Source organism: Chironomus tepperi, unplaced genomic scaffold, assembly GCF_022539635.2.
Source record: "Chironomus tepperi strain 1889 unplaced genomic scaffold, CSIRO-AGI_Ctep_v1 contig_401, whole genome shotgun sequence".
In the NCBI taxonomy this organism is placed as follows: domain Eukaryota; kingdom Metazoa; phylum Arthropoda; class Insecta; order Diptera; family Chironomidae; genus Chironomus; species Chironomus tepperi.
Genome location: NW_027226523.1, coordinates 404,182 through 431,821, shown reverse-complemented (window position 1 = coordinate 431,821; position 27,640 = coordinate 404,182). Strand labels below are relative to the sequence as shown.

Sequence of the window (27,640 nt, the reverse complement as noted above, 5' to 3'; positions counted from 1 at the left end):
AAAAAACTTGAATGTAATGAAATTGGAAAGTAGAAATGCTTTAAAATAGGCTAAACATTTCAAATGTACAGCATAAAGCATAATGAAAAGACTTAAGAGACTCTCTTTAAATTCCCAAAATACCAAACACTTCACAATATTCCCGCCCTGACATTACAGCATTAATAAATAATTCCTTTCAATTTCTCTTCTATCATTTTGTACTTCAAACAATGCTGTAACTTCATAATGATGATTTTTGAGACGTAAAGAATGAAAAATTAAATGAATGAAATTTTAAACTGCACGAGCGACAAATAAGAAGCAACGTTCGTCGAATTTTGTTGTTAAATTGAGCAAAATGCAGTATTTTTTATGTACAAAAAGAGAATTTTCAATAAGCTATAATGGATTACAAGGAAGGAAAAAAGAACCGTTAATGATTACATGAAAATATTTTTTAAACAAATTGAAGTCATTTGATGCTGAAAATTATCTTCTGAAATATCCGAAAGACGAGAAGTATCCACCCACATTTATGTTAAATTTAAATTAGTTTGACAGACAATTTATTGTCCTTGTTTTAAATGCAATTATTTTCCTACCCAAAAAAAACATGTACAATAAAACTCAACTGAGGATGTAAATCTAAAATGGATTGAGAATTGAGAATCGAATGCAGATGAATTAAGTGAATTAAGGAGCTTGTAAATTCGATTTAATTTGAAATAAATGTAGTTTACCAAGTTAAAATGGTTTGAAATGTCTTTGATTTTAAAAGTTTAATTTCTGTCTGAATTTGGCAATTATTTTGACTTCGCTGGATAGTTTTGTTAGATTGTACAAGATCAAATTCAATTTTTGGCACAGTTTAGACAAGTTTGGATACTTTGACTGATTCTTTTGAGATTATTGCGTTGAATGTTAAACGTAAGGCAAGTGAAAGGGTTAAGGGATGCGGTCAGAGAGAGTCCCCCATGACAAAAATTGTCATCAATTTGCAAGCGTTATTTGAGAAAGAAGCTCGATGACTAAGAAATTGCAAAACAAATCGCTTGACGCAGGCAGAAGGTTTCGAATGATCTTCAGACATTCTTTACAAGCGGCAATGGGCCCTCGTGCGCCCAAGCCAAAGAAGTAAGTAAGTAATCCTTTGACGAATTTTTAGTTCCCGCTTATGAACGGATTAGAAGCTTAAAACATAGTTGAAGAAATAAGAACGCAAGCTACACAAGCCCTAGTGAAACACTCTTACAGATTTCATATTTTTGCTGCTTGTCTTCAACGTTCCTATAATGATTCATCATCACTAGCAATGAATAGTGTGCATAAAAGATCAGTGGTACCTGAGAACAATGCTCATCCACGAGCGTTGTCATCTGGTATATTTAAGGAAAGCAAGTTCTCTTTGCCTATTAAGGTAGTCAATCAAAAATTGTAATATTGAGAGTACAAAGACTTAAAAACTAATCCGAAAAAACACGTCGTGAAAAATCGGAAACCAATATCCCCAGGCCAACAATACTCTGACTTCGAATCGGATCTGACCCGTCACTAAAGTCATACTAGCCTGGGGATATTATGTTCCGACTATTTTCCCGTCGTTTGACATTCGGATAATAAAAAATTGAATAAATCCACAATTTACAGATGAATTTATGAGCCGTGAAAATCCGCCCCTAAACAGTCTCAAAACAAAACCCTCAAATTCATTTAAAAAGCCTATAGCAACCACAAAATGTCTTCAAATTAATCACTTAAACAAATTCAAACTTTAAAATACCATTTTATAGTTCTCAGAACTAAGGTTTAAATTAGTCTTTGAAACTTCTCTACCAAAGGATTCACTCTAAAAACTTTAAAATTGCCTTAATACCAGAAAAATATTTGACTAATTACAAAATTTCACTTCAATCTTAATTACCCTGAGATTTTTCATTTTTTTTCCATCCCTTCCATACCATGGTACACAACATAATCTTCAAATTCCCACTAATCGACAAGACGAAGTAATTTTCTACTCATCTTGTCTATGGCCCAAACCATTTTTTTTTTCATATCCTGTAGTAGTTGGCATTGTTTGTTTAATTATTAAATTAACTGTAATTTGTAATTTTGTTTCTGTTCGGTAAGAAGAGATGAAATACACGACTGTAAAAAGGGTTTTGTGTTTGCTTATCGCAAATTTGTTTGTTCCTCTTTATCTTCCCCATTGCCATCCGTGCCATAAAAAAAAATAAAAACTAGACACAGAACAAGTGAGAGAACACCCATTTATGTAAGCGCCAGGAAGAGAGAGAGAGTGAAAAAAAAGGAATAAAATGATTTACATTAGGCGTTGCTCCTTTCATTCACATTTACTGGTGTGAAGTCTAGGCAGAGAAAAATTGTGGCGCCTTTTTCTTTTTGTATGAGTTTGTCAGATGCTCTTTTGATGTTTTTTTGTTTGTTTAGATTCTTATTTACTGGGTTATGAGATTTGTTGGTAGTAGATTCTGCTTTGTGCTGGACACTTTTGGATGATTTATGTGAGTTTTGATGATTTTTAAGAAATTTTGATGATTTAAAAGAAATTTCGATAATTTAAAAGAAACTTCACGATTTATATGAATTTTGATGATTTTTGTGGGTCTGGGGACTATCCATAAATTATGTATTTATGTGAAATTGGACTTAAAATGCCTCGAAACGTCCAAAATGACTCAAAACATTCATAGAAAATTGATTTCATGATATAATGCATCTTCAGGTCACTATACTGCCATTAATTAAATTCCAGACAAAACATGCGAATTGACCCTTAATTAAAGTCTAGTTGACACTCAACACCAAAAAATTCACAACTCAAGTCTCATCTTTCCTTAATATTGGCACAATATCAAAAATCAAACATCACAAAAAATTGGCCCCATAGCTCAGTTGGTTAGAGCGTCGTGCTAATAACGCGAAGGTCGTGAGTTCGATCCTCTCTGGAGCCAAACTTTTTTTTTATTCTTTTTTTCACACAAACTTAAAAAACTACCAAAATTCCTTAATAAGCATAATTATATCCAACAAATATCTTAATAAACTAAAGTCAAATTAGCTCCCAAGACACCCTTTTAAATTATTATCACCTTTTTGTTTCCCGCACATTCCCACTCTATACTTATTTCCGTCCATTAATCACGCCACACACTTATTATACAGAAATGAAAATATGAAAAATGTTTTGCTGAATAAAGTGACAAAAAATGCAAATAATAAAGCAATATGTGGGACAGAAGTTAATTAATCTGACACGTGATTCTTTTGCATTTGGACATCTAACAACAATTCATTCTGACTTGACTGTGATTTCTCTAGAGAGTAACAATAGAAACAACAACAACAAAGAATAGAGAAACAGAAGTCATTTTCGAACTAATAAAGTCATCACTCTTGTGGATATATTTTCATCTATAAATTAATTTTAATTGTTTACGTCTAGTTTTTTTTTCATGACATTTGGCCTAACAATTGACAGTTTGTAATAAAAAGTGCTTAAGTCTCGATAAAACACGGGGTTGAATTTTAATTTATGTGGATTTGCATAAAATTTGTAGATTTTTCATAAAAAGGGGTTGAATGGACGGATTTAATTTATGTGGATTTGCTTTAACAAGCTGTATATCCTATATTTTTCCATTTCATTCATTTCCCCTATATGTTCACAATTTATGAGATGCACGCATTTATGAGTTCATTTTGCATGGCTGAATAGTTAATTGAGACTTTTTTCGGTGAATTATTTCATGAATATCATCATAAATCGAAAACAAGAGAGACTGAAACAGATTCGAACTAAAAAATCATTTCAATTAATTTATTGACCTCGCTGATTTGGAGATGAAACTTTTAATTTTTAAGTGAAGTGGAGTCGAGTGTGTTGATAAGTTTTTATACAGGAATAGTTGATTTGGCATTGAAATTTATTTTTGATTTTGTATTATTTTTTGATATTATTTTGAGAATTTACAACTGATTTAAAATAAAAATTTATTGATTTTGATTCCCGAGAATTTCAGTTAAATAAAGTTTTGAATTTAATTTGATTTTTGGGAATTTTCGTTAAATCAAAATTTGAATTTAATTTGATTTCAAGGAATTTCCGTTAATTTAAAATTTGAATCTAAGCTCAAAAAGTTCCGTTAGAATATTTGGATTTGAAAAATCCGTTAAATTCAAATTTGAATCAGTTTTGAGTTCAAAAGTTTCGTTAAAATTTTCAATTTTCAAAAACCGTTGAAATTTAAATTTTGAAAGTCCGTTAAATCAAATTTTGAACCTCACTTGAGTTCAAAAAAAATTCGTTAAAATATTTGAATTTTCAAAAGCCGTTACAATTTAAATTTCAAAAATCCGTTAATTTACACTAACATTTTAAACTCCCAAAATCATCAATAAATCACCCAAACTACATCCTATTAATGCGCTTAATCTTCCCTCACTGTAACGACCGATTAACTACTTAATATTTTTCTGTCACACGTAACAGAAAATGTGTAAAAAAATGTATTTCAATGCCAAGTTCTCGAATAACATGAAAAAAAAGTAAATAAATACATGTACGCGCCATATCAATATCCAAGCACATACATCGATAAGCCTACAAAATAACTTGAATTGTATAATTTTTGCGGAATTTCATCATCCATAAGTCATTTAAAGTCGTTTATTGACAACATAATATTATCAATTACAGATGCAATCAGACGACAAATTCAATTAGACCAACGGCACGCAATTGGCTATTTTTTTCTGCTTCTCCTTTTGAGTTTGAAGGCAATTAAATTTAATTAGCATCAATTTACAAATGCTTCGACTTGTTCAATAATTCTAACATGATCCAGTAAATATAAAGCAAATATAGACATTAATACTCACTCTTTTTCGGTCCAGGAAAAAGACCAACACTTGTTGTGGATGTCACCGATGTTTGTGTTTCATATTTACTATTCAAATTTGAATATTTCTTCTTTATCACTACACTATCAGCACTAGACTCTGGTTTATTACCGTTTGTCACACTTCTATTGTTTATGTTAATTGAATTAACTTTACTATTTGGCTGTTGTGGAATTGATAGATTATCATTTTGTCCATTTACGTAAGCAATTGTAAGTAATAAGAAGGAAAATAAACATAAACTGAAGAATACGCTTGTTGAGCGTAAAATATTGATAATCATGATACCAAAATTTTTTATTTATCACACAATCTAAAGTCAATAAATATTATTTAACTAATCTCTTTTTTTGGCACAATTTAATAAAATTTTCTTCACAAATACACAACGCGGAATTGGAAACAAAGCTTTTTATTTCTTTTATTATAAATCATCACTTTTCTTTCTTGTTAACGAATAGATTTTTAACACAATTAATTAACAACACATACATTCACTACATGCATTACTTGCTTTTGGCTATTTAACATAATTAACACAATTTTTTTTATTTTTTACTTGTTTCGATATTTTTTGATTCGCGTCGACTACTTTGTTTTTATTTTTTTGAATTTCGAGAAGACGTTGGAAAATTTTTTGGTCACTTGAAGTTGGCTGGTTTTTTGGTTTTAACGAAACTTTTTTGAATTTTTGAAAACCGTTGAAAATTATTTTTGTTCTGATGTTGGCTATTGAGTTTTTCAATCACTTGAAGTTGGCTATTCTTTTATATGAACAAATCTTTTTTGAATTTTTGAGAACCGTTAAAAATTTTGGATTTTTAAGTGTTATTTGTTTTAAATTTCGAGAATCCGGTAATGAATTTCTGATGTTTTAAGCTTGGTGATTTTGATTTAATAATTTAAATGTGTCTTTTCTGATATTCTGAAAACCGTTTTAATTTTTTGAAATTGGCTCTTTTAAATTTTTGAAAACCATTGAGATTCAAAATAATTTTTTCTGTTGACTTTTCAAATTTTTGAAATTCGTTATTGAAACTTGAAGTTGATTTCCTTAGATTTCAAATATTTTATAACCGTTATTAATGTAAATTCGCTCTGCTTTGGTATTTTAGGCTGGTTTTACTGCAACTTTAAGTTATTGAGGAACTATGTTGGCTTTCTAGTCTAGATTTAGCTTCTGTTTTTAAGTTGTTTGACGAAACTTTCGATAAATTCAGTGTTAAGTTGGCTTTGAATATTTTTTGAGTTTTTTGAATTTTTCAAATTTTAAAATTCCGTTAAATTTTCAAAAATATTGTTTGTTCAGGAATGTAATTTCAATTTTCAGAACTCCGTTGATGATTAATTCGAGTTTTATTTTTAGCCGGATATATCTAGTTTTTTATTATTATTGCACTGATGAATAATTCCACTTTTTTATCGCAGATAGAATACAATATAGATAACAAATCAGCTATCAGCTTTATTTGCCAGCACAATTTTAATATTATTTATTTCTGCGATTTCACTTCAACTCTTCACAATAACAACAATAGAATAGCGATATTTTCTTCATTATTTCTCGAATCGATTGCGATTGTAAATAAAATAGAAAATTTCGATACACGAAAATAGATAAAATATGTGTCTTTACGGTGTTTACTTCTTCGTTTTGTTCCTTAATATACTTTATTTTTTTGTTTTATTGTTCACGATAATAGAGTAATACTTTATGTACTGTATATTGGCACCCACACGTTGTCTATTTATCAGTATGCTCTATATAATTTTGGAGTGTAATTTCACATATATATGCGACACAAAAAAAGCCTTCGGAACTTCTTCTTCTCTTTTCTATGCAAAAAAAAAATACTTTAGAGATTCACACACACCTTATTTTTCTTTCTCAGATTTTTTTTACGTATATACGATTTTTTTTTATATTTTTTTTTATTTACGTAATTTCTCGCCTCGATGTCTAGTTTGCATCCATCCGCGTAAATGACAATTTTTTGGAATTTCCAATAAAAAATCCTTTTTTGTCCGTCCACAAAAAAAATAAATAAAATCGAGTCCTTTTCAAGACTTGATTCTTATTTTTTTTCAATATATATCCACAATATTATACGCGCAAGGCTCACGGAGAGTCAAGAACACTTCGTCTTCGAATGAGATCTACCCGAGGAATGGCATTACAGCTCAATACGAATTTTTTTTTTTATGATAAACAGTCAATTGAGGAGAAGAAAACTTTCCTAATACTCAAAAAAAATAATACTCAGATGCTGAGATGTACCAAAAAAAAAAATATATAGATATACACACACGCGTTTAAGCACTTCGGTCTCGAATCGTATGATTCGGCGCGGTATAATATCAAATTATTATACTCATATCATTTCTGGTATTTTTCTCTTATTTTTTTCTTACTTTGGCCTTGCATTCATCATCTTTCGATCGTTACACGTAATCGTAATTAATTATTATTTATGCAGTTAACTTAATTAATCAATATTTTAATTTTCTCCGACCGGAACTTTTTATATTTTTTTAGTGACTTTATGATGTGTGGAATATTGAGGTACTACTTGCTTAGCTCTCTGCAAAATAACAATTGTACCATGAGACCAAAAACAGAAAGAGATGGCAACAGAGAATGAAATGAAAAAAAATTTATCGTACGATGTGAGGGAAATGAGTGGAAGTGATGTCGCGTTTCTCTCTTTTTCTGTTGTTATCCGATTTTTTTTATTTATTGCTTACTCAACTGACGGTATGTTGTGGAATGTTCTCTCAGTTATGGACGTGTCTAAGGTGTTAGGAAAGGATATATGAGATGAAATTTAAGTCAATGATATTTGTTTGACTGGATGTTTTACAATTGTGGAAATTTAGCTGATTTTACAGGTTTACGTTGGTTAAAATTGCTCGTTTGCGTTTATTTAAAGCTGATTTACCATAGTAACATAGAGTATGAATTGAATTTAGTCCAAAATAAGCAAAAATTCAAGAGAAAATAATTATTTATTAAAAATTTACAAAATTTTCATTTAAAACTCAAAAGTTATTGAACTTTTGTGTGCTGGATGTGGTTAAGACAGCTAATATCATTAAAAACATCCAGTATCAACTGATTTAATATCAATTCAATGGCTGAATTCCTTCAAAAGTCAGATTATTTTATGTAAACAAACTAAATTGAAATTCCATTAAAGCCACGCTTTACTGGAATTTTTTGAATTCAAAATGACCGTTTTTAACAAATTTAATTGAAATTTTATTGAAGCAAAGCTTTACTGGAATTTTTGAATTTAGAAAAACCGTTATAAACAAATTTTAATATAAATTCCTGTCAAACGAGGCTTTACGGAATTTTGCGTGTATTTTGCAAAATTTTTGAAATTTGAAAACTTTTTTGAAACGTAAAAATCCAAAAACTCACTAAACAAACGAACTTTCCCGTTACTTTCCAAAATAACCAATGACATTCCCCACGAATCCCCCCAAACAATTATTTCATTCGATAGTTCGCAAAAAAATACAAAAAAAAATTATTTAGAGAAGCGGCTGAGAGAGAGCGAATCATCGAGCAACGAGTCACGCTTTTGAGCTAGAAAAAAAAAAACCTGTGTGACTCAAACATTAAATTTTTTACGTCAGCCGATCAGTCCGCAAACTGAAAAAAATAACTTAATGTGTTGGTTAGCTTATCAGCACAATATGCAATGTGTTTGAATATTGTGATGACGATTTTCATATTAAAAGGAATTCCGATCATCAAAATTCTCTTTTTTTCTCATTTTGCTCGATACATAAATGCACAATTAGTTTTGAGTACGGGACACATACACAGAGAGAAAGTCGATTTGCTCTCAATTTTACTCTCAGCTCTTTTTTTGTTGTTGCTTCTCTTTTTCTTCTCTTTTTTGTCTTCTTCTTGTTCTATTGTTGTCGGACTTAGGGACGGAAAACAACATATTTATGCTACTGCAGCATGAAAGTCAACATAATTTGTACTAGATTCTTAAATTACACATATGTATTGTACATTGCATACCGTTCCGGACGGTGAAATTATTGGATTTAAGATGAATTTTTTGGTATTGTTGTGTTATTAATTAACACATTGTGACACATGACTAAGCAGTTGTGAAATAGAGGATGTTTTTGGGTATTTTTAAAGCTAAAAATCACGTATGACTCAAGCATGGCTTGTTTTGATTTATTTAGGAATTTCTCGGTTATTTTTATACCTGGTAAACAATAGAAATTGGGTCAGTATCTTTTTATTGTGTTGGGATTTTTCTTAAGTCACGAAAGGAACAGATTGCATCCCTTAGAAAAGTCAAAAATTCAATTATTCTTTAAAATTTAAAAAAAAAATATTTTTTAAATTTTTTTCCCACTTCGAAAATTGTTTTCGAATTAAAACTGTAATTAAGCACATTTAAGCCTTAAAAACAATTGAAACAGCTAAACAAACATAGCACAAGTGTTTTGAAAATGTGTAAATAAATAAAATGTCAACAAAGATTCCAGTATGGATAATTTTTTGCAGTAGAGTTGGGAATTGGGTTTGTTTTTTAACGGATTTTTGAAATTTGAATTTATTTTTAACGAATTTTTGAGTTCAAAAGGGAATTGGTTTTTTGAAATTTAAATAAAATTTTTGAATTTTTTCTCACTTCAAAAAGTTTTTTGCTTTTAAAACGTTAATTAAGCACATTTAAGTCTTGAAAACTATTGCAAAAGCTTAAAAAACATGGCACAAATGTTTTAACAACGTTCAAATGACTAAAAACATCAACAATAAAGTCAATTCCAGGGGGAAGATTACTTGGCGTGATTTCCCGCCAGAATTTTCACGCAAAAAACGGCGTGAATTTCACAAAATTGGCGTGAAATGGCGAAATTTTGACTTTGAAATCTTGAAGTTCGTGGAAGTGACTTTGAACTTACTGGATCTTGATTTTAGTTTTAATTTGTAACGAATTTTTGAAATTTGAATGAAAAGTTCGAATTTTTTTCTCACTTCGAAAAGTTTTTTGCGATAAAAACTTCAATTAAACACATTTAGGACTTGAAAACTATTGCAATAGCTTAAAAAAACATGGCACAAATATTCTACCAACATGCAACTGACTAAAAACATCAACAATAAAGTCAATTGGAAAAGTCGATTTTAAAAATAAAAAAATTGGCGTGAATTTTAGATCAAATTGAAACGGCGTGAAATGGCGTGAAAGTGGCGTGATTTTCAAGTCATTATATTTCAGCTCCTTTCTTAATTCTTAACCTCCGTTTATTCTTAAACTTTCCCAGAATCACCTTGAAGCCAACAAAACTTTTAATACTTCCACCTACCATTATTCCTCAATTCCAAAAAAAAAAGAAAAATCTAATCAAAATTAATCCAATTTAAATTCACATAAAAGAAAGTCTTTAAGCCAGAAAAATATTTTCCAATTTAAGTCAAATCCAGCAACGAAGATTGATGAAAAAATCATAGCTACGTTATTTTTATGAATAGCTTGTAATATAACCTCTAACACCCAAACATCGGCAGAAAAAGAATCTTTAGGAATAAATTGAATGCGAATAAAGAGAGCACGAAATAAAAAAAACTGTTATTAAAGACTGTACTTGCGTCACTTATCGTTCAAAACAACTTTTGAAGGTGAAACATCGCGAAAAAAAAAAATTTAAAATTTTAATTTTTTGCTTTATTCAAAGGCCTAACAGAGTTACGTAATGACACGACAATCCGTTGTCGTGGAAATTTTTCAATCAAATAATAATTTTTAATTGCGAACTATAAATAAATTCTTCCTGACGTCAATATGATACTGCTTCCTTGATGGTTATTTTAGGCGCAATTATGAATTTTTCATTTTGTAGGTTGATTTTTAATTTCCACGAAAACTATGAAAATGTTGATATTTTCATTCATTTGCACGTTTTTAAAACATGTGTGCCATGTTTTTTAAGCTGTTGCAATGATTTTTAAGGCTTAAATGTGCTTAATTGTTGTTTTAATTGCAAAAAACTTTTTGAAGTGAGAAAAATGTAAATAAAGGATTTAAATTTCAAATATTCGTTACTAATTTAATGTTTTTACGCATTTTCAGGTTGAATAAGGATCTGTGCTATGTTTTTTAAGCTGTTGCAATGGTTTCTGGGATTTAAATGTGCTTAATTATAGTTTTATTCACAAAAAACTATTCGAAGTGAGAAAAATTCAACATTTTAAATTTAAATTTTAAAAATCCGTTAAAAAATCCTGAATTTTTTCCTTTAAATTTTTTTTTAAAGTTTCCCATCCCTGACCCTCACAATTGCGCTCATTTCAACCACTTCCTCAATTTCCCCACATCAATTTCTTGCTGATATAAATTGCTGTTCATTAAAAATATCATTAGACATTTAAGGATAGACCGCAAGACAGTAAAAATAATAATTATATCGAAACATTTTTAGCTTCTTCCATCTCCCGTCCGGAAAGAGATTCTCATTTTTCGTCTATGCTGTGAGGCTGGCAATCAAGGACCATTAACATTAAATATAATGTAAATCTTTTTTGATGAGTCACGATCAAGAAAATTGAAAGAAATTTTCATCGATGAGTTTGTCTGGATGAAGGTTCGAGTTAAGTGGCTTTGGATTGTCTGTGGTGAGGAACTGTCGTCCTTAAGTGATCAGATTTCCATCATTTTGAGGATCAAAATCATTTTTATAACCAGAGTGTGGCTTTCTCAAAAACGAATTTTTTCAAAATTCAAATATTTTTTGACCGTTACTTTTATTTTTCGTCGTAACGTAAATTTTTATTTTAAAATAAGTTGAGTTCGAAAAGTTCGAATTTTTTGACAATCTAATGTCGAAGAATTCGAATTTGAGATGGCCACACTCTGTTTATAACCTTAAAAATGCGCCAATTTCACAATAAATTCACCAAAATTTTCAATCCTCAAACCTTTTCTCACCTCGTGCCTCAATAAAATCCAATAGAAGCGTAATTAGGACTAATTTATATTCATGCTCAATGATTCTTCAAAGCAATAAAGTTTATGATTGATTACCTGATGATATAATGCGAGAATGAGACAATAAGAAGCGGGTAATCAGGAAATTTTTCGTACTTGACAGGCAAAGTTGGAAGGACAAAATAAACTTGGATGATAAAATATTGAAACAGACGTGGACAATCGGAAGTCAAAACATTGGAGGCACTTTTTTGTGTGTATTTTTCATTCTTTTTTGGCCATCATGCGACAATAAGAGTGTTACTATAAAAAAATGAGAGATATTTTGAGAGGCAAAAAAACAACATTAAGAAGAACTCACAACTTGAATGGATTCCAACAATAGAAAGGAGCTCAAACAAAAAAAGCGAGGCAGAAAAGAAGGAAAAACAAATTTGGAATTATCCGGGTGCATGATTTTTCAGTCTCAAAAAAAGCATAAATGTGTTTTTTCCTGTTTTTCTTCTTCCTTTTTTTGGTTTAAAACTTTTAACGTTTTTTTTGTGTGTGCTTATCTTTAAAACAACTAAAGTCATGATAGTAGGAGTCAGTCATATGTATGTGGGCATGTATGAGAGACATGCAGTGATGAATTGCTTGGTTTTAGAGCGTTTTTGCACACTTTAAAGCGTTCATTTAAATTGAATCATTTCTAACGAAAATTTAGAATTTAAATTCAATTAATTTTCGAAAATTAAATTCGAATTTTCGAAGTAGACATTGAAATTTTGTTCAAAATCAATTATCAAGCCTAAAATTCAATTATTTAACATTTCAACTGGCTTTAAACATAAAATCATAAACCATTTAGCAATAAACTCCATCAATTACTCAATTGTCATTTTAATCAGGTAAATATAATGTTAATTTATTGAAATTTGCATTGTTTAAATACCCAGTAATACATTTAATCACAAAAATTTTCAAAATCAGCTTATATTCTTATTAATTCCTTCTAATTACCACCAAAATTGTCAATTGAATCATTATAAATGAAATAATTGATTGATTTATTGTTAATTAATTAATTTACAGTATCAAGGTAACAATTTTCAATTTTAAATGCTTTAATTTTCTTATTTGTTAACAATTGTTTCATTTCAGCGAATCCAGACGGACGTAATAAGCTCAACAAATCAAGATATCCACCAAAACTAAAAGATACATCTTTCATCAAATTTTTGAGCGTAAAATTGGCAAAAAATATAAAAAAATTAAGTGAAGCATAAGAATAAACTTTGAGAATGGATAAATCTATGAGGAGACAACGATGTAGAAAGGGCAAGAGAACAACAAGAGTGGAGATGAAGAAGAAGAAGAATAGAAAAATGTCATAAAGTCCTTTGCTGAATTATCTTTCCGGTGATTTATTATAAGATTTAAGCGCGCTCTCGGATATTCATGCTAGATTGACTTTCTCTATGATGGCTTGTGGTACATAACACAAAAATTAGATCTATATCCTGTAGAAAAAACAGAAAAAAATAATAATCCAGTCAGACATGTTTCATTCATGGCGTGTTTATTTTTTTTAAAACGAAGCATTTTTCACTTTGGATTGACGCCAGAAAGCTCATAACGGTAGTTGATGGAGAAAATAACAATAGTAATAATAATGAGGAGACAGAGCTGTAAGAATCAAATTGTCTGTGAAATGAACAGGAAGCAGACAATTTTCGCTTATTGCCAACTCTGTGTTGGGGTTGTTGACTTGTTATGTAACGTGAAAAATTGACATTTTGAGTCAGGACTCCCCGAATTGCTTGATGCGTGCTCGAAATCGACTCGACTCCATACAAAACCCAAGTAGACTTCGACTCCATACAAAACCCAAGTAGACTTCGACTCCATACAAAACCCAAGTAGACTTCGACTCCATACAAAACCCAAGTAGACTTCGACTCCATACAAAACCCAAGTAGACTTCGACTCCATACAAAACCCAAGTAGACTTCGACTCCATACAAAACCCAAGTAGACTTCGACTCCATACAAAACCCAAGTAGACATCGACTCCATCCCAAACCCCAAGTAGACTTCGACTCCATACAAAATCCAAGTAGACTTCGACTCCATACAAAACCCAAGTAGACTTCGACTCCATACAAAACCCAAGTAGACTTCGACTCCATACAAAATCCAAGTAGACTTTGACTCCATACAAAACCCAAGTAGACTTCGACTCCATACAAAACCCAAGTAGACTTCGACTCCATACAAAACCCAAGTAGACTTCGACTCCATACAAAACCCAAGTAGACTTCGACTCCATACAAAACCCGAGTTGACGATTCTGTTACGTACCATACAAAACCCAAGTAGACTTCGTAACAAACAACAATCCCCATCTAGAAAAAGGGGGAAAATGAGCATACAATGAGACACTAAGGATCCTTATTTCTAGCTTATTTAACGCTATAAATCCTTGTAATATTTTTCTCTGCCTCAATATATCTATATATTTGTATCTGAATGTCTCTTCCATAACACACAAACAAACAAATGATAAAAAGAATGAAAATCAGAGCAGCAAGTGTAAGCTCTTTTTAGTAGGCTTAAAAACAGAGGAAATAAGTAGGATGATGAGAAAGTTAACAGAAAAATATTTACTTAAGAGGGAAAAAACGGAATGAATATAAAAGCTTGAAAGAGATTAATAGTTGGGATTGCGATAGTCGACATTAAAATAATAGCAATATAATCTTATTCAAATATACTTACATGAGGCTTCCTTATGTGCCTGCGTATGCCTTTTTCTCTCTCACATCCTTTTTCTTTAAAAAAGCCTTTTTTAAGGCGTTCTTCACACGATGGAAAATTATTATGCTTTCAACCAGGGATTATCTTTTCATAATGGCTTAAAAATGGATGGGAATTATGGAATTTATTGGGATGTACAAGGTGTGTTGATGGTTTTATGGACGAATGAACAATTTTTTATCCTTTTTAGAGGAAACATAGAAGTAAGGCAGAGTTAAGAGATGCAGGGGAGGCAAGTCTGGTGACAAATTTTGTCAATTTCCTAGGGTTGGGCAAAATTGTATTCGAATATATTCGAATGTTTGCCCAACCCTACAATTTCCAAACATTTTTGTCAAATTTTGTAACTTTTACATCACTTGTCGCTTAAGTAGTCCGATTCACGAAAAGATGAGTCGCGTTCGTTGACTTTTCTGTTCATTTTGACATTGATTAAGAGATTAATGGCAAAATTTGTCACAAAGACGAATGGATAGCTTGACGGCACCATGATAATTAAATGAGGGTAAATATAATTGAAATTCATGAAGTGTTTCTCTTCAGTTGCTTACTTCCTTAACCGAGGCTAAAAGAACAATGAACCCTTTTGCCAGTACGATATATTAAAGCTGACTTGCATACCAATTCAAGAGTGAAAACAAAAATTTTCAGTCTTAAGATAAAGCCTAGATAACTCTGGATAGATCCAAAAGATAGAATTGTCTAATAAAACTGTTTTATTTTGTGCATTAATTAAGGAACCCTTAAATTTTTGTCTACACTTGTCTGGATAGTGTCTAAATAGAATTGTCTAATAAAACTTTTTATTTTGAGCATTAATTAAGGAATTCCAAATCTTCAGTATTAAACCAAAATTTTGAGTAAATTAAGACATTCATATCCAAAAGAACTATATACAATTCTTTTAGTTAATTAGTTACTTTACATGCTATACAGATCAACTGTGATTCATGGCCTCTCTTAGTTGAGGCGAGTGAAGCTTTCTGACTTCTGTCAAATATAATACTGTTTCTAATCAGACAAAAGGTTAATCGATTAAGAATACTCACTTTTGTGAGCATGCTCATTTGTATGAAAAAAAGTATGCTTTGAGTATACCTTTCTAAATGTAACACTTAATACGAAGAATTCATGGATTGGATGTGTTGAAAGCAACGCTGAGTCCTGAATATCCCGAATTGGCAGGTTTCGAAGAAGCTGTCTTTAGAAGTTATGTTGAACAGTAATGTGCCCTCGTGCGCCCCAGTCAAGGAAGTAAGTAAACTAAATGTAACACTGATTCTATCGAACACAAGTCGTTTAATCGATCAAAAGTATCCCAAACTAGCTTAAATCTTACTTGATTCCGGATGCAGTCTGAATTCGACAGTACCACCATCTCGCTAGCTTGGTGCCTAGAGGCTAACGACTCTTGCAATTCGAGATAGTTGAATTCCTCCAACTAGTTTCAATCCAACAAACTGACAGTATTAAATAAATGGGATATTCAGTACATCAAGCTCCTTCCTCAACACCAAAAAACAATCCCTCATCATAATATGTTTTGAACCATAAGAATCGCCCTCACTCCGAATAACCCATAGATTTACCTAAACCAGCTCAAATGTCTTTTCGTTCCTCCTTCTTTATATCCCTTTTCAAAAAAAGGAAATATTTATATGAGAAGAATGAGGAAGTAATCTTTATTTTATTGCTGACAATATTTTAAAATATTTTTCACCATCCCTTCCCCTGTACCCCCTCTCCTTCTGTACACAACTTGACATGCATATTTTTTGGGGTAAAATTTATTTTCGAAATTTTCATTGGAAAATTTTCTCAAGCATTTCATTGCCATTATTTTATTGAGTAGGTCAAGAGATTGTCAATTTATTAGTTGGGTATGTACTGTTCACAGGCATCCTGCATAGATATAAAACCAGAGTGTGGCCGTCTCAAAATCGAGTTCTTCGACATTAGATTGTCGAAAAATTCGAACATTTCGAACTCAACTTATTTTAAAATACAAATTTCCGTTACGAAGAAAAATAAAAGTAACGGCCAAAAAAAATTTGAATTTACCACACTCTGTATAAAACTTTTGACAAAAACATATTTTTTTCCTTATAAAATATTATTTTGTGCCATCCTTCCTTTAAGACAACATGAAAATCCTTCAATTGCTTCATCGCATAATATTTTATGCAAATTTTTTTTTTATCATCAAAAATATCCTCAGCTGGATGTATTTTGTGCTTGTGCAAACAGACGAAATTTTCAGTTCTTTTTTATTCTTACCGTTCTATTGTTTTTCCCCTCATTTAACTGCTCCCCAGCTGATGGTGGCTCGAGACGGAATTTTAATTTATTATTCCAGCCGCAAATTTTCAATTTTAAGGGATATAACATTTTCATCTTTAAGTGAATGAAATGAGTAAAGTTATGTATATATTTCTCTTATTTCTTAGTTCTTGTTCGTTCTCGACAGCACAAAGTGAAACATAAATAAGTAGTAAAATAAGGAGAAAAGAAGGATAGGCAAGTTTATTAAAGTATGGAGATAGTGGATGTCTTAAGAAGCATACATTGGATTTGGAATTGATTGATTTGGTAATTTGGCATCTTAAAGCTCAAAATGGTATCTTACTCGAGCAGCACAACGTATTCGTTAAGTCAACGCTAAGTCGTCATATTAGTTACATGATGTTTAGTTCCGGAAGTTAGCAATTTATTTCAACAACAACTGAATAATTGTTAAATATAAATTTTATTAGATTTCATAATAAAAATGCTGTGAATAAGGAAGCAATTAATGGCTTTGAACGGTATGTATTGAGATTTATAGTTCATGATTAGAACCGTACAAATGCACTTTACTGAATTCGACTTAAAATTCACATCGGTCCGAGGTTACTCTTCAATGCCTTCTTCTCATCACCTACTTGTTCCTTTCTAGACACTTGAATATCCATAAACTTTTCTAACTTCAAGGAGAATCTCAAGATATGCCAAATTAATCATGTACAAGACACTCATCCGACCAGTAGTGCCTTATGGTGCTGAGTCATGGAACATGACTGTTGCAGATGAACATGCAATTTGAGTTTTTGAGAGGAGATTCTCAGAGTTATCTTTGGACTCAATTTGGACTCAAGAGAGAAGGTAACCAATACAAATATAAAGCAACGCAGAAGTATACCAGCTATATGGAAAGGCTAATATTACAAGAAGAGTCAAAGTCAACAGGCTCCAATGGGCTGGACATGTTATTAGAAGACCAGTAGAAGCTCCACTAAATAAAGTGTTTAAATCAGGCTTTGTAGATGGGGAGAAACCTCGTGGTAGACCGAAGAACTCCTGGAAGGAAGCTATTGATAGAGAAAGCATTGCACTTGATATTGGCAATTGGTAGGCGGAAGCCAACGATAGAACCAGCTTTAGGCGACATTTGAGAGAGGCCATGGATCTCAGTTGATCTGTACAGCCATCGAAGTAAGTAAGTATCCATAAACCATCCAAAACAGACAAAATAAGACCACAAAACATTTAATCCACCAAACCCTTCAACTTATGAGAAAAAAAACTTGCAAAAAAAAGTCTACGAGACTGAAAAAAAATATTTCAATAAATCACAAAAACCGGGAAGGGAGTAATGTGAGTAGGGAAAGAAACTTGAAAAAAAGGGAAAAAAAAGAATTCATAAACATAAAAATGTGTTGAAAACAGAGCAGCATAAACTTCTTAAAAACAATTTTTTATTCCCAGTCGATAAAATTTCAGTCAAGAATGAATGAATTGGTTATTTATATACACAATTTAAGTTGTGCCATTAAATGTTAAGAGCCTCAACAAAAATAATCGTACATCACGCGATTCAATTTATGCTGAATCTTCAAGTTTTGCTGAAAAATGTTGTTTAAAGTTGCATTGTTTGTGGTTTTCAAGGGCGACAAAATGGGAAGTCATTAGAGTGAATTTGTCAGATTTTTGTGGTATTCGATGAAGTTGTGTCCGTAGCCGAGATCGTAGCAATGGGATATCTGAAGTATTGACTGATATTTAAGTGAATCTGTCAATTTAAGACATCGTAAAATGCTCCGAATTGAAGCATTTGGTTCGTCTTAACAAATTCCTGGCTAATCGTCCAATTATGCTGTATTGCTCAGAGTCATGGAATATAACTGCTGCAGACGAATTAATTCGTATGCAAATTCTAGCATTTTCAAGCAATTGCGTACAATGTGCGCATATTTCACACATTGTGCGCATATTTCACACATTGAAATTGCGTACAATATGCGAATATTTCATACGTCATGCGCATATTTCACATTATACGCATATTGCACACATTATGCGCACATCTTCAAACCTTAGTTTAATTTGTGATAACAACATCCCTGACACAATCCATAAATATTTCCAACATTCCCCACAAAATCCACCTACAATCACAAATTGCAATAACATTGCATTAAAATAATTTACGTTTAATTAATTTGTGCACAGCACACAAATTATTACACGATTGCGAATTAAAAGTGGGCACTTAATAATTCTCAATAATGAGGTACTTGCGGTTAAAAATGCTTAATGTACGTTTTCTTAATTGCTCGAGCAAGAAAAATCTTAGATTTCACTTAAATTGCATTATCCTCATCGTTATTCCTTGCCATTGTTTGTTTGCTCTTGTTGTTGGTACTGGGGATGTGGAAGTGGAACAACAAAACTTTAAGAATGAATGAAAAAAGAGAGAATCACTTAAAAGCACATTCATGGATGACAAGAAATTGAAATGAAAAATGGTTTTGCTGATAAAAATTTTTTTTTTTTAAGGACCTGACCATTTGGCAATGGAGAAAGTTTTTTCCAGCATTTTTCAACTTTTGATTCCCATTTATGTGGGTTTAAATATTTAAGTTTCAAGTTTAAAACTTGTGCTGCTTACTGTTTGCATAATTGCTTAAAAAGTTCAAGAATCACGACTGTGAAAAATCTGATTTTCTTTATTTTTTGACAGCTTGTAAAATTTCAAGTTTTGTACTGACTTGCTTATCATATAAAGCAAATCTACATCCAATTCATGTTTACATGCGGAATCTTATTTCCAATGATATTATTATGGCTTTATGAAACAAGAAATCTCACATTTCATATTTGTTTTTGATACAGAATTTTTTCTGATTCTGATTCTCAAATTTCATATAACGAGTGCAGTTCGAGTGCTTGAATGTTTTGGATATATAATGCACAAATGATCAACTTTGAAATCAGGAATGCTCTTTCCGGATGTTTTATTGATTTAGTAAAGATGCTCTTTAAAATTTCTTTGACAAGCAATAGATAGCATACTATTGACTTGACTGGATGTTGGAACTTAAAGTGAATTTTGTGATAGCTCTCTTGAACAAGTCTTAATCAGTTTAAGAGGTGTAAACCTGGATTTTTTTGAAACAGGTAGTAATATTAGGGTCAGTGTGTTAATGTAAGCTTTCGTTTCAATTATTAGTCAGTTACAACATATCCAGGTCTCTTCATAAATGCTCACTAAATGTAATGAATTTACGACTCTAGTTCTTATTATCAATATAACTCTATATGACACTCATGGATTCATCTTACCCTCACTCATAGGTTCCAACATTAAACTGCTAAACTTAGAGTAATAAGCTCACACAGATGTATCAGAACTTCTGAAAAATCACAAAACCGATGGTGGCTATAAAGGCACTATTGCTTCTTATAGCAGTTATGGAAGCTTGCTAACTTCACTAACCTTACAAATCAATTATGATGCATGATCTCATATTTGTTGCCTGACGCTTGTTTTATCATTACCTAACGATTGCTAATTCGCAATACCAAGTGCAATGCTATCTTTATTAACAGCAGTTAGAGAGTAATTTTCGAACAGCCGTTAATTATCCAAAGTGAACAACTGAACATGGGTAACATCCAATTAATTACTAGACCTGCTGTCAACAAATGACAGTTATTAACTAGATTAACTAGATGGTCAGGTTGTCTATGACTGACTATGTCAGGTTGTCCGTTCGGATGTCTGTATCGAGAGACTGTTAACAGTTATTTTCCTGTTTTTCCATAGAAACTTTGTTAAGCCTTGTCCATTTCTAACTTAAAGATTCTTAAAATATTATTGGATTTCCATACAGAGTCTACTCAATTAGGGTATATCTTGCAGTATTCTGGTACCTTTTTCGTTATTTCTAATCTCACCAACTGGGTTTGTGTATTCGCGACACACAAATTATGGCTAGGTACATTGCATTGGTATACCCTGGGCCATGCAACTGTGCAGAGTAGGAATATAGCTAAACGTCATTTATGACAAATCACAAAAAATAAGAAATTGGATTTCCATAATCTCACCCACATCTGATTCCAAAACAATTAATATTCCAGAAATATTATAAATTAAATTCCAAGAACCCATCACTTCTTACACAACATATCAAATTTTCAACAAGCATTTATCAAACATTTCAAAAGAAGACTTAGTAAAAATTTATTTTCATAAAATAAAAAAAAACTCCCCCATTTCACAATTCTCGTATCTGCATTTTTCATTCTCATGACTGCAATAAAATACGTAAAAGAAGAAGAAGAAACAAAAATTATGGAAAGGAAGTAAGAACAACTAGTTCTTGTATGAAGAAAAAGTTTTTACTTCTTTTTTTTTCCATGCCATGCAATACATATTAAATCGCATTTGAAAATCACATAAGATGAAGGAAAGTGAAGCATAATATTTGAGCATTTGAATTCCCTTCTTTTTTATGCTTTTTATATTTTCTGTTATTTTCCCATTCCCTAAAGAGAATTAAATTAGATTTCAGTTAAGTGATTTTATAAACATTATACTTATGTATTATATGCTCCTATTCTCAGTGTATTGTGTATGTCAGGGGTGGAGTATGATGAGAGGTTTGGGAATGGAAGCATTTATAAAGGAATTTGATGGAAATTAGGATATACCAAGTATGACATGGTGGTCTTAGTAGCTTCATTATTGGGGACTAAATTATTAAACTTGACTCAACGTGTTCATGGGTTCGAAACTCGGAAAACGATAATTTTTAAATCATATGCACTCAAAATGATGCTCACTAGTCTAACTTCACAATCTTAGGCATGAACAGTGTAAAAGTTGTGGTTCGAATCTTACAGATAAATCTGTTGGTCTGATTTCGACGGTTTGTTAAAGAACTTATTTGGAATTTGCATGAAATGCTTTCTGCTATTCCTTAAAAATATCAATCATTTCTTCAGTTGCTCGAGTGCTGGTCAACCGTCCCTAACCCCTAGGATTCAATCTCATTGAAAATCTAGTATAGAGCAGTGCGGCGAATCTAAAGAGTGCGGATAGAGAATTTGTTCAAACTAGGTGACAGAGCCAGCAAAATAGTCAGATGGTAAGCTTTCTGTTGTAACCTAAGCTCTACATAGGAACATGATTGCAGTAGTAGTAGTAATGCGGCAAATCGGCAATGGAGCGAACCACCGTAAAAATGGACCGACCTTCACTATGGTAACGTCAGGGTAGACATACGTCTGACAACGCAAAAGTGCTCTCGCAAACAAGGTTTGCTGTCCGGAACAAATTACATTTGAGTTCTTTTCATGCTATTCTAGATGGGACTCGATTTGTGCTATTGGTTCGAGATCGCAAAGTGTGGTTAAGTACAGTGTATTAATGCACCCTGGGTCGCCCATGTGTGTTAAGATGAGAATGTATGGAATCAATTATCTCCTAACGGTTTTAAACTGGTAAAAGTGACTTTAAGTGTCCCCTTTGTCCTCTGATAAATGCACTGAATTATAAGCTCACATTCAGTCCAAAATCCTCCAAAAATCAATGAATATATTTGCCAAGTCTCGAACTAATAATAACATTCTAGCTTTAAATGTCACCTAACCCCCAGACACCCTCAATTCTCTCCTGCATTCATCCCAAGCAATATTATGTTGAAGTAAGTGAATGTGAGACAATATGAAGACGGAAGGAAAAAGTCTTTAAGGAGAGATAAAAAGCATCTAGAATCGTATTTATCTACACAAACGATGTAAAAATTAATTCAACATCGCTTCATGTATCTTGATTTAGCTTCATGTCTTCTCTCGCTCATAACAATTTAATCGTTGAGAAAACAATAGTAAATTTTATTCAAAATGCGAACAATTTTCTATCATTTTCAACATAAGCCATTTAGCTTTTCCTTTTTTCTGTACTCAGTCGTTGTCTCATATCTCTGTATACAGATACACATCTCATTCTCCTATTTGTTTCGCATATAGACATTAAAAATAATTAAAATTTATGTTTCGAAATGATGATATAGCAATTTGTATGTCGCACATTTAAAAAATTTGTAGCGTGTATCTATGAAGCAATAACACTGAATGTTGTCGTTTATGTTTGCAATTGTGACATTCGTTTGGTAATCATTGATTCATATCGTAACGTTTTGTTACTTTACACACTTTTTCCCCCAGTCATTTTCGCATTTACTTTCTTATTTTCCCTTCCACCTTCCTCATGAAAGTGAAACAAAATGATTTTTGATGTGAGATTGGTTCTATGGCTGTAGGGATGGGGGGCTACTGGATCTTTAATAGTCATAGTTATGTGCTGTGAGATGATTGTTTGAGATTTGATTGAACTATTGAAGTGTAATTGATTTTGTTAATGGTTACGAATTGTTTTTTTGTAAAAAGGGGGATTGGACGGGAATTGAATGGTGATTTGATGATGGTTGTTTTTATTGAATTGGTAGGAAATTGTAAAAGTTTGCTGATTATTGTGGGCAAAGTTGAAAATAATGTTGAATAAGAAATTGAAGTTGTTGACATTTTGAATTTTCTGCATCAAATGATGCAAAAATAGAACAAATCTTTAAAAATTGCTTCAAATGATGCAAAAAGATTTAAACTGGAGCTCTTTTGCTTCAAATGATGCAAGAATAACAAAATTAAATGTTTTTCGCTTCAAATGATGCAATTAATTTCGAAACTAGAAATTGTTTGCTTCAAATGATGCAAAAGTACTTGCATTGCAACTTTTTTGCTTCAAATGATGCAGCAAATTTAGAAAATAGGAATTTTTTGCTTCAAATAATGCAAAAATTAGTCAAATTGGAACATTTTTGCTTCAAATGATGCAAAAGTTAGACAAAATCATTTATATCGGAGCTTTTTTGCTCCAAATGATGCAAAATAGCAAAATTGGTATTTTTGCTTCAAATGACGTAAAACTTAAAGTATTTAAACTGAAGCTTTTTGACTTAAAATGATGCAAAAATAACAAAATTGAATGTTATTTTGCTTCAAGTGATGCAAAAAAATTAGAAATTAAAAATTGTTTGCTTCAAATGATGCAAAAGTTAGACAGAAGTAGATGAACTCGAGATTTTCCTTCAAAAGATAGAAATGGACTAAACTTACTGAAGTAAAACTTTTTGCATCAAGCATAAATTAACCTTAATTTCGAATTGCTCTAAATAATGCCATAATGAAGCAAAGCTTCTAAAATTGTGAATTATTGGCATCTCTACAACCTTTTCATTCAAGTCATTCAAATACAAAAATTACTTAACTTACCTTTCCAACAGCCTCAATTCCTTCACACATTTACCCAAAAGCCCAACCACCTATCAAAGTTTAAGACATTACAAAACAGAAAGAACAATATTGAGCAATAAAATAGTGTGACGAAATCTATCGACCTGCAAAGATACATCTGTTCTGGCAATAAACACGACTTCTTCTTTTTTAAGCGCCTTACTTTCGTCCTTAACACACGCCATAAATAAACACATGAATGTAATATTTTTGCTGACATTTTCAGATTTTTTTATTTTATTTCCAAAGCACATTTTATTTACATCTGACCGTATGGGAAGCAGACTTAAGAATTCACTTTGACTTATGGGTTTATGTCAGTGGTGGGCAACCTGTGTGCCGCGAAATGTTATTAAAAATGCCAAGAACCGTATATCGTGTGAGGTTTTGGTCAAGGCTTACCACCAAGACATGCCACAAAAACCAAAAGGTTGTCCACCACTGGCTTATATAATGAATAATTGAACTATAAAGCATATGAGGATGATGAATATATCAAAAGATTTTTTTATCCTGTGGGCATCACACAGTGTAGGTCAGCACATGTTGTGGATAAAATTCATCTCAAATTTGCCTCGTGCTGACTTCCTTCATAATATCAGTCAGTAGATAATTTGACTTCCTTCATAAAATGCGCCACATCCCCAGCATCTTCATCTACGAAATATCAATCAGAAACATCAAATTAAAGAAATGACCTAGAAGGAATCAATGCGTTCCCATCCATCCAATCAATTTAGACAATTACTTTCGTATGATTTTATTTCTAGGTTAACTGCTACTTCTCGTTATTTTCATATGAATCATATTTCATTTGGTAACAAAAATTTTTTGGGCAGTTTATTTTAGGCTTTCATTCATAAACGTGTGCTTGTAAATGTTGAACAAAAGTGCTGCGTTTGATAAATGAAATGTTTATTAGCCATGCCATATGTAGACGTTTAATGAGTCAGTTGGGTTAGGTGATTATAAACAGTTTTAGGTTATGTTGAAAATTTTAGGTGAATTTTCTATCAGGAAATTAAGCTATTTTTGGGTCTTGCTGTAGGGATGATTTTAGGGACTCGGGGAGGAATCGGGACAGAACCGAGACGGAATCGAGACAGAATCGAGACAGAATCGAGACAGAATTTAGATGGAATTGAGACAGAATCGAAATGGAATTGAGACAGAATCGAGATGGTATCGAGACGGAATCGAGACGGAACCGAGACGGAATTGAGTCGGAACCGAGACGAAACCGAGTCGGAACCGAGACGGAACCGAGACGGAACCGAGACGGAACCAAGACGGAACCAAGACGGAACTAAGACGGAACCAAGACGGAACCGAGACGGAACTGGAACGGAATCGGGACCGAACCAAGATGGAATCGGGACGGAACTGGGACGGAGCCGGGGGAAATTTCGATAGAAAAGAAAGTAAGTGTGCATTTAGAATCTTAAATCTAGTTTGTTATGTATCCAACAACTCATACATCTCGTCACTATAGCAGTGCCCCCAACCCCTGTCAACACATCCACACCACATAAATTCAGCATAATTCCTCCTCATTTTATATTTTTCCTTATAAATTAAAGGCTTCCGATTCAATTGATTTTAAGATTTTCACATGAGTGCGGATGATAAATACTTTTATCGCATTATGCACTTTGATGTCCATGAGAGGAATAAGAAGCATGATGAAATAAAAAAGAGGGGAAGATATTTTTTCTCGAAGGGGTCAATATCTTATTAAAAATGCTGTAAGAGCATATAAGGAGGAACTTGAAAAGAATCATAACACATTACAAAAGCGAGAAGGCATAAAATACGATTATATTCCTTATGTCCTGAATAGAAGGAAGAAGATGGAACAAGAAAAATATTTTTATGCTTCCTCAAAATGCCTTCTTGACTATTTCTCTTTAATTTGCAATGAAAAAATTCTTTCGGTCCTGAAGAAAAATGCCATAAAAATATGTAATTAATATTTATAGGCCATGTATAAATTGCTGGAAGGCTATATTGACCGACAAAAATATTTATACATGTATATACACAATATGCATGGAAAAAATCCATTCGCTCACTTCTTTATACGCCCAATTATGGTATTTTTCATGTCTTTTATTTCTTCATCTTCAGCACTGCATGATGGGGGAAATGGAATAAGAATGACAAGTATGATAGGTTTTAGGATAAAGCGTTAAAGCACAAGCATTAGCAATAGAAGCAAAAGTGCCTTGAAAAGTCTTGATAGCTAACTTAGTGAGGTGCGGATTACGATAGTTGGTGTTGAACTTTACTCTCGGGTTTGAATCCCACCATCAGTCTAGATTCAGTCTAGATCTCCCAAGTTCGAATCTTACCATTTTAATGACGAAAACTAAGAATTAGATAATGTGAATAAGGTAGATGGAATGAGAAAGATAAGAGAGCTGCACATTCAACAAGGAGGGCTTTTACTGGAACGGACATGAATATATGTCATACTGAATGTTTGGAACGAGAGCTTGCATTAATACACCGAACCTAAGATCCAAGAGTTTTCAATTGATTACTATGTCCATATCAACTATTGAAAACAAGAGGAAAGATAGACTGGTCTCAGACCGAAATCAAGTTTAAGAGAATAAAGGATGAGGATGATTTTAGCCCTAAACCGGATTTTAAGTAATCCGCCCTCAAACCTGAGTCAAATTCAAGAAAGGAAAGCTGAGCAACTAGAGTCTGATCTGAGGTCAAATTTCATCAAATCTGGATTCCAGGAACATCCCGCGATGCGGCTGGATTGTCAGTCATTTCTATGTCGTGTGCCTTCTAGGTACCAGTTCTATACATAGTTACAATTGCTATAACATTTGCCATATCCAACAACAACTCACCTCAAGCAAAAAATGCTAAAATAGAATAGAAAAATTGAAGGCTTTCAAAGGCCTTCCATTCATGTAGTTCTAGATGTTATATGACAAAAACGGAAACGATTCTTAACATCAACAAACTTACACACATCTACAGTTCATAGTCTCAATAGATCCATGTGATGTAATGACGAGTAAAAATAAAAAGGAAATATTGAGATATTTAGAAGCTCATGTTCACATCGATGACAAGGCTTAAATACAGATCACATTCAGTCGTACGACGTTGATACATTCCATTCCATTTTCCTTTTCATTCAATTGCTCCTACCGCTTCCCTTTTTAACATGTCACATTCACATAAATACGGATTAAATTGTAGATTATTCAATATCATGATGTTAAATGACATTGTCATCTTAAGGTTTGTCTCTATACTTGTATGTCTTAATTTTATGCCAGTTTAATGACGTCATTCGGGGATGTTAATCTGATAAACACGCCATCTTT

The 27,640-nt window shown here is 32.1% G+C and overlaps 1 protein-coding gene and 1 non-coding gene across 5 annotated transcripts in view; one reads left to right on the top strand and one right to left on the bottom strand.

Moving 5' to 3' along the window:
• Window positions 1-7,459, bottom strand: part of LpR1 (Lipophorin receptor 1) — a 95,053-nt gene extending 87,594 nt beyond the window's left edge. For 2 of the 4 annotated variants that reach the window (XM_070648482.1, XM_070648483.1), the window contains exon 1: window positions 4,885-7,458. In XM_070648482.1, the coding sequence (XP_070504583.1) occupies window positions 4,885-5,188 (304 nt within the window). In that variant the 5' untranslated portion in view covers window positions 5,189-7,458. Of the gene's footprint in view, window positions 1-4,884 lie in introns of all 4 variants that reach the window. The other 2 variants (XM_070648481.1, XM_070648485.1) reach the window with 2 other exon arrangements.
• On the top strand, window positions 2,884-2,957 carry TRNAI-AAU (transfer RNA isoleucine (anticodon AAU)). The gene has a single exon. It is a non-coding gene; the product is annotated as a tRNA-Ile (tRNA).
• Window positions 7,460-27,640: the final 20,181 nt, after the last annotated feature.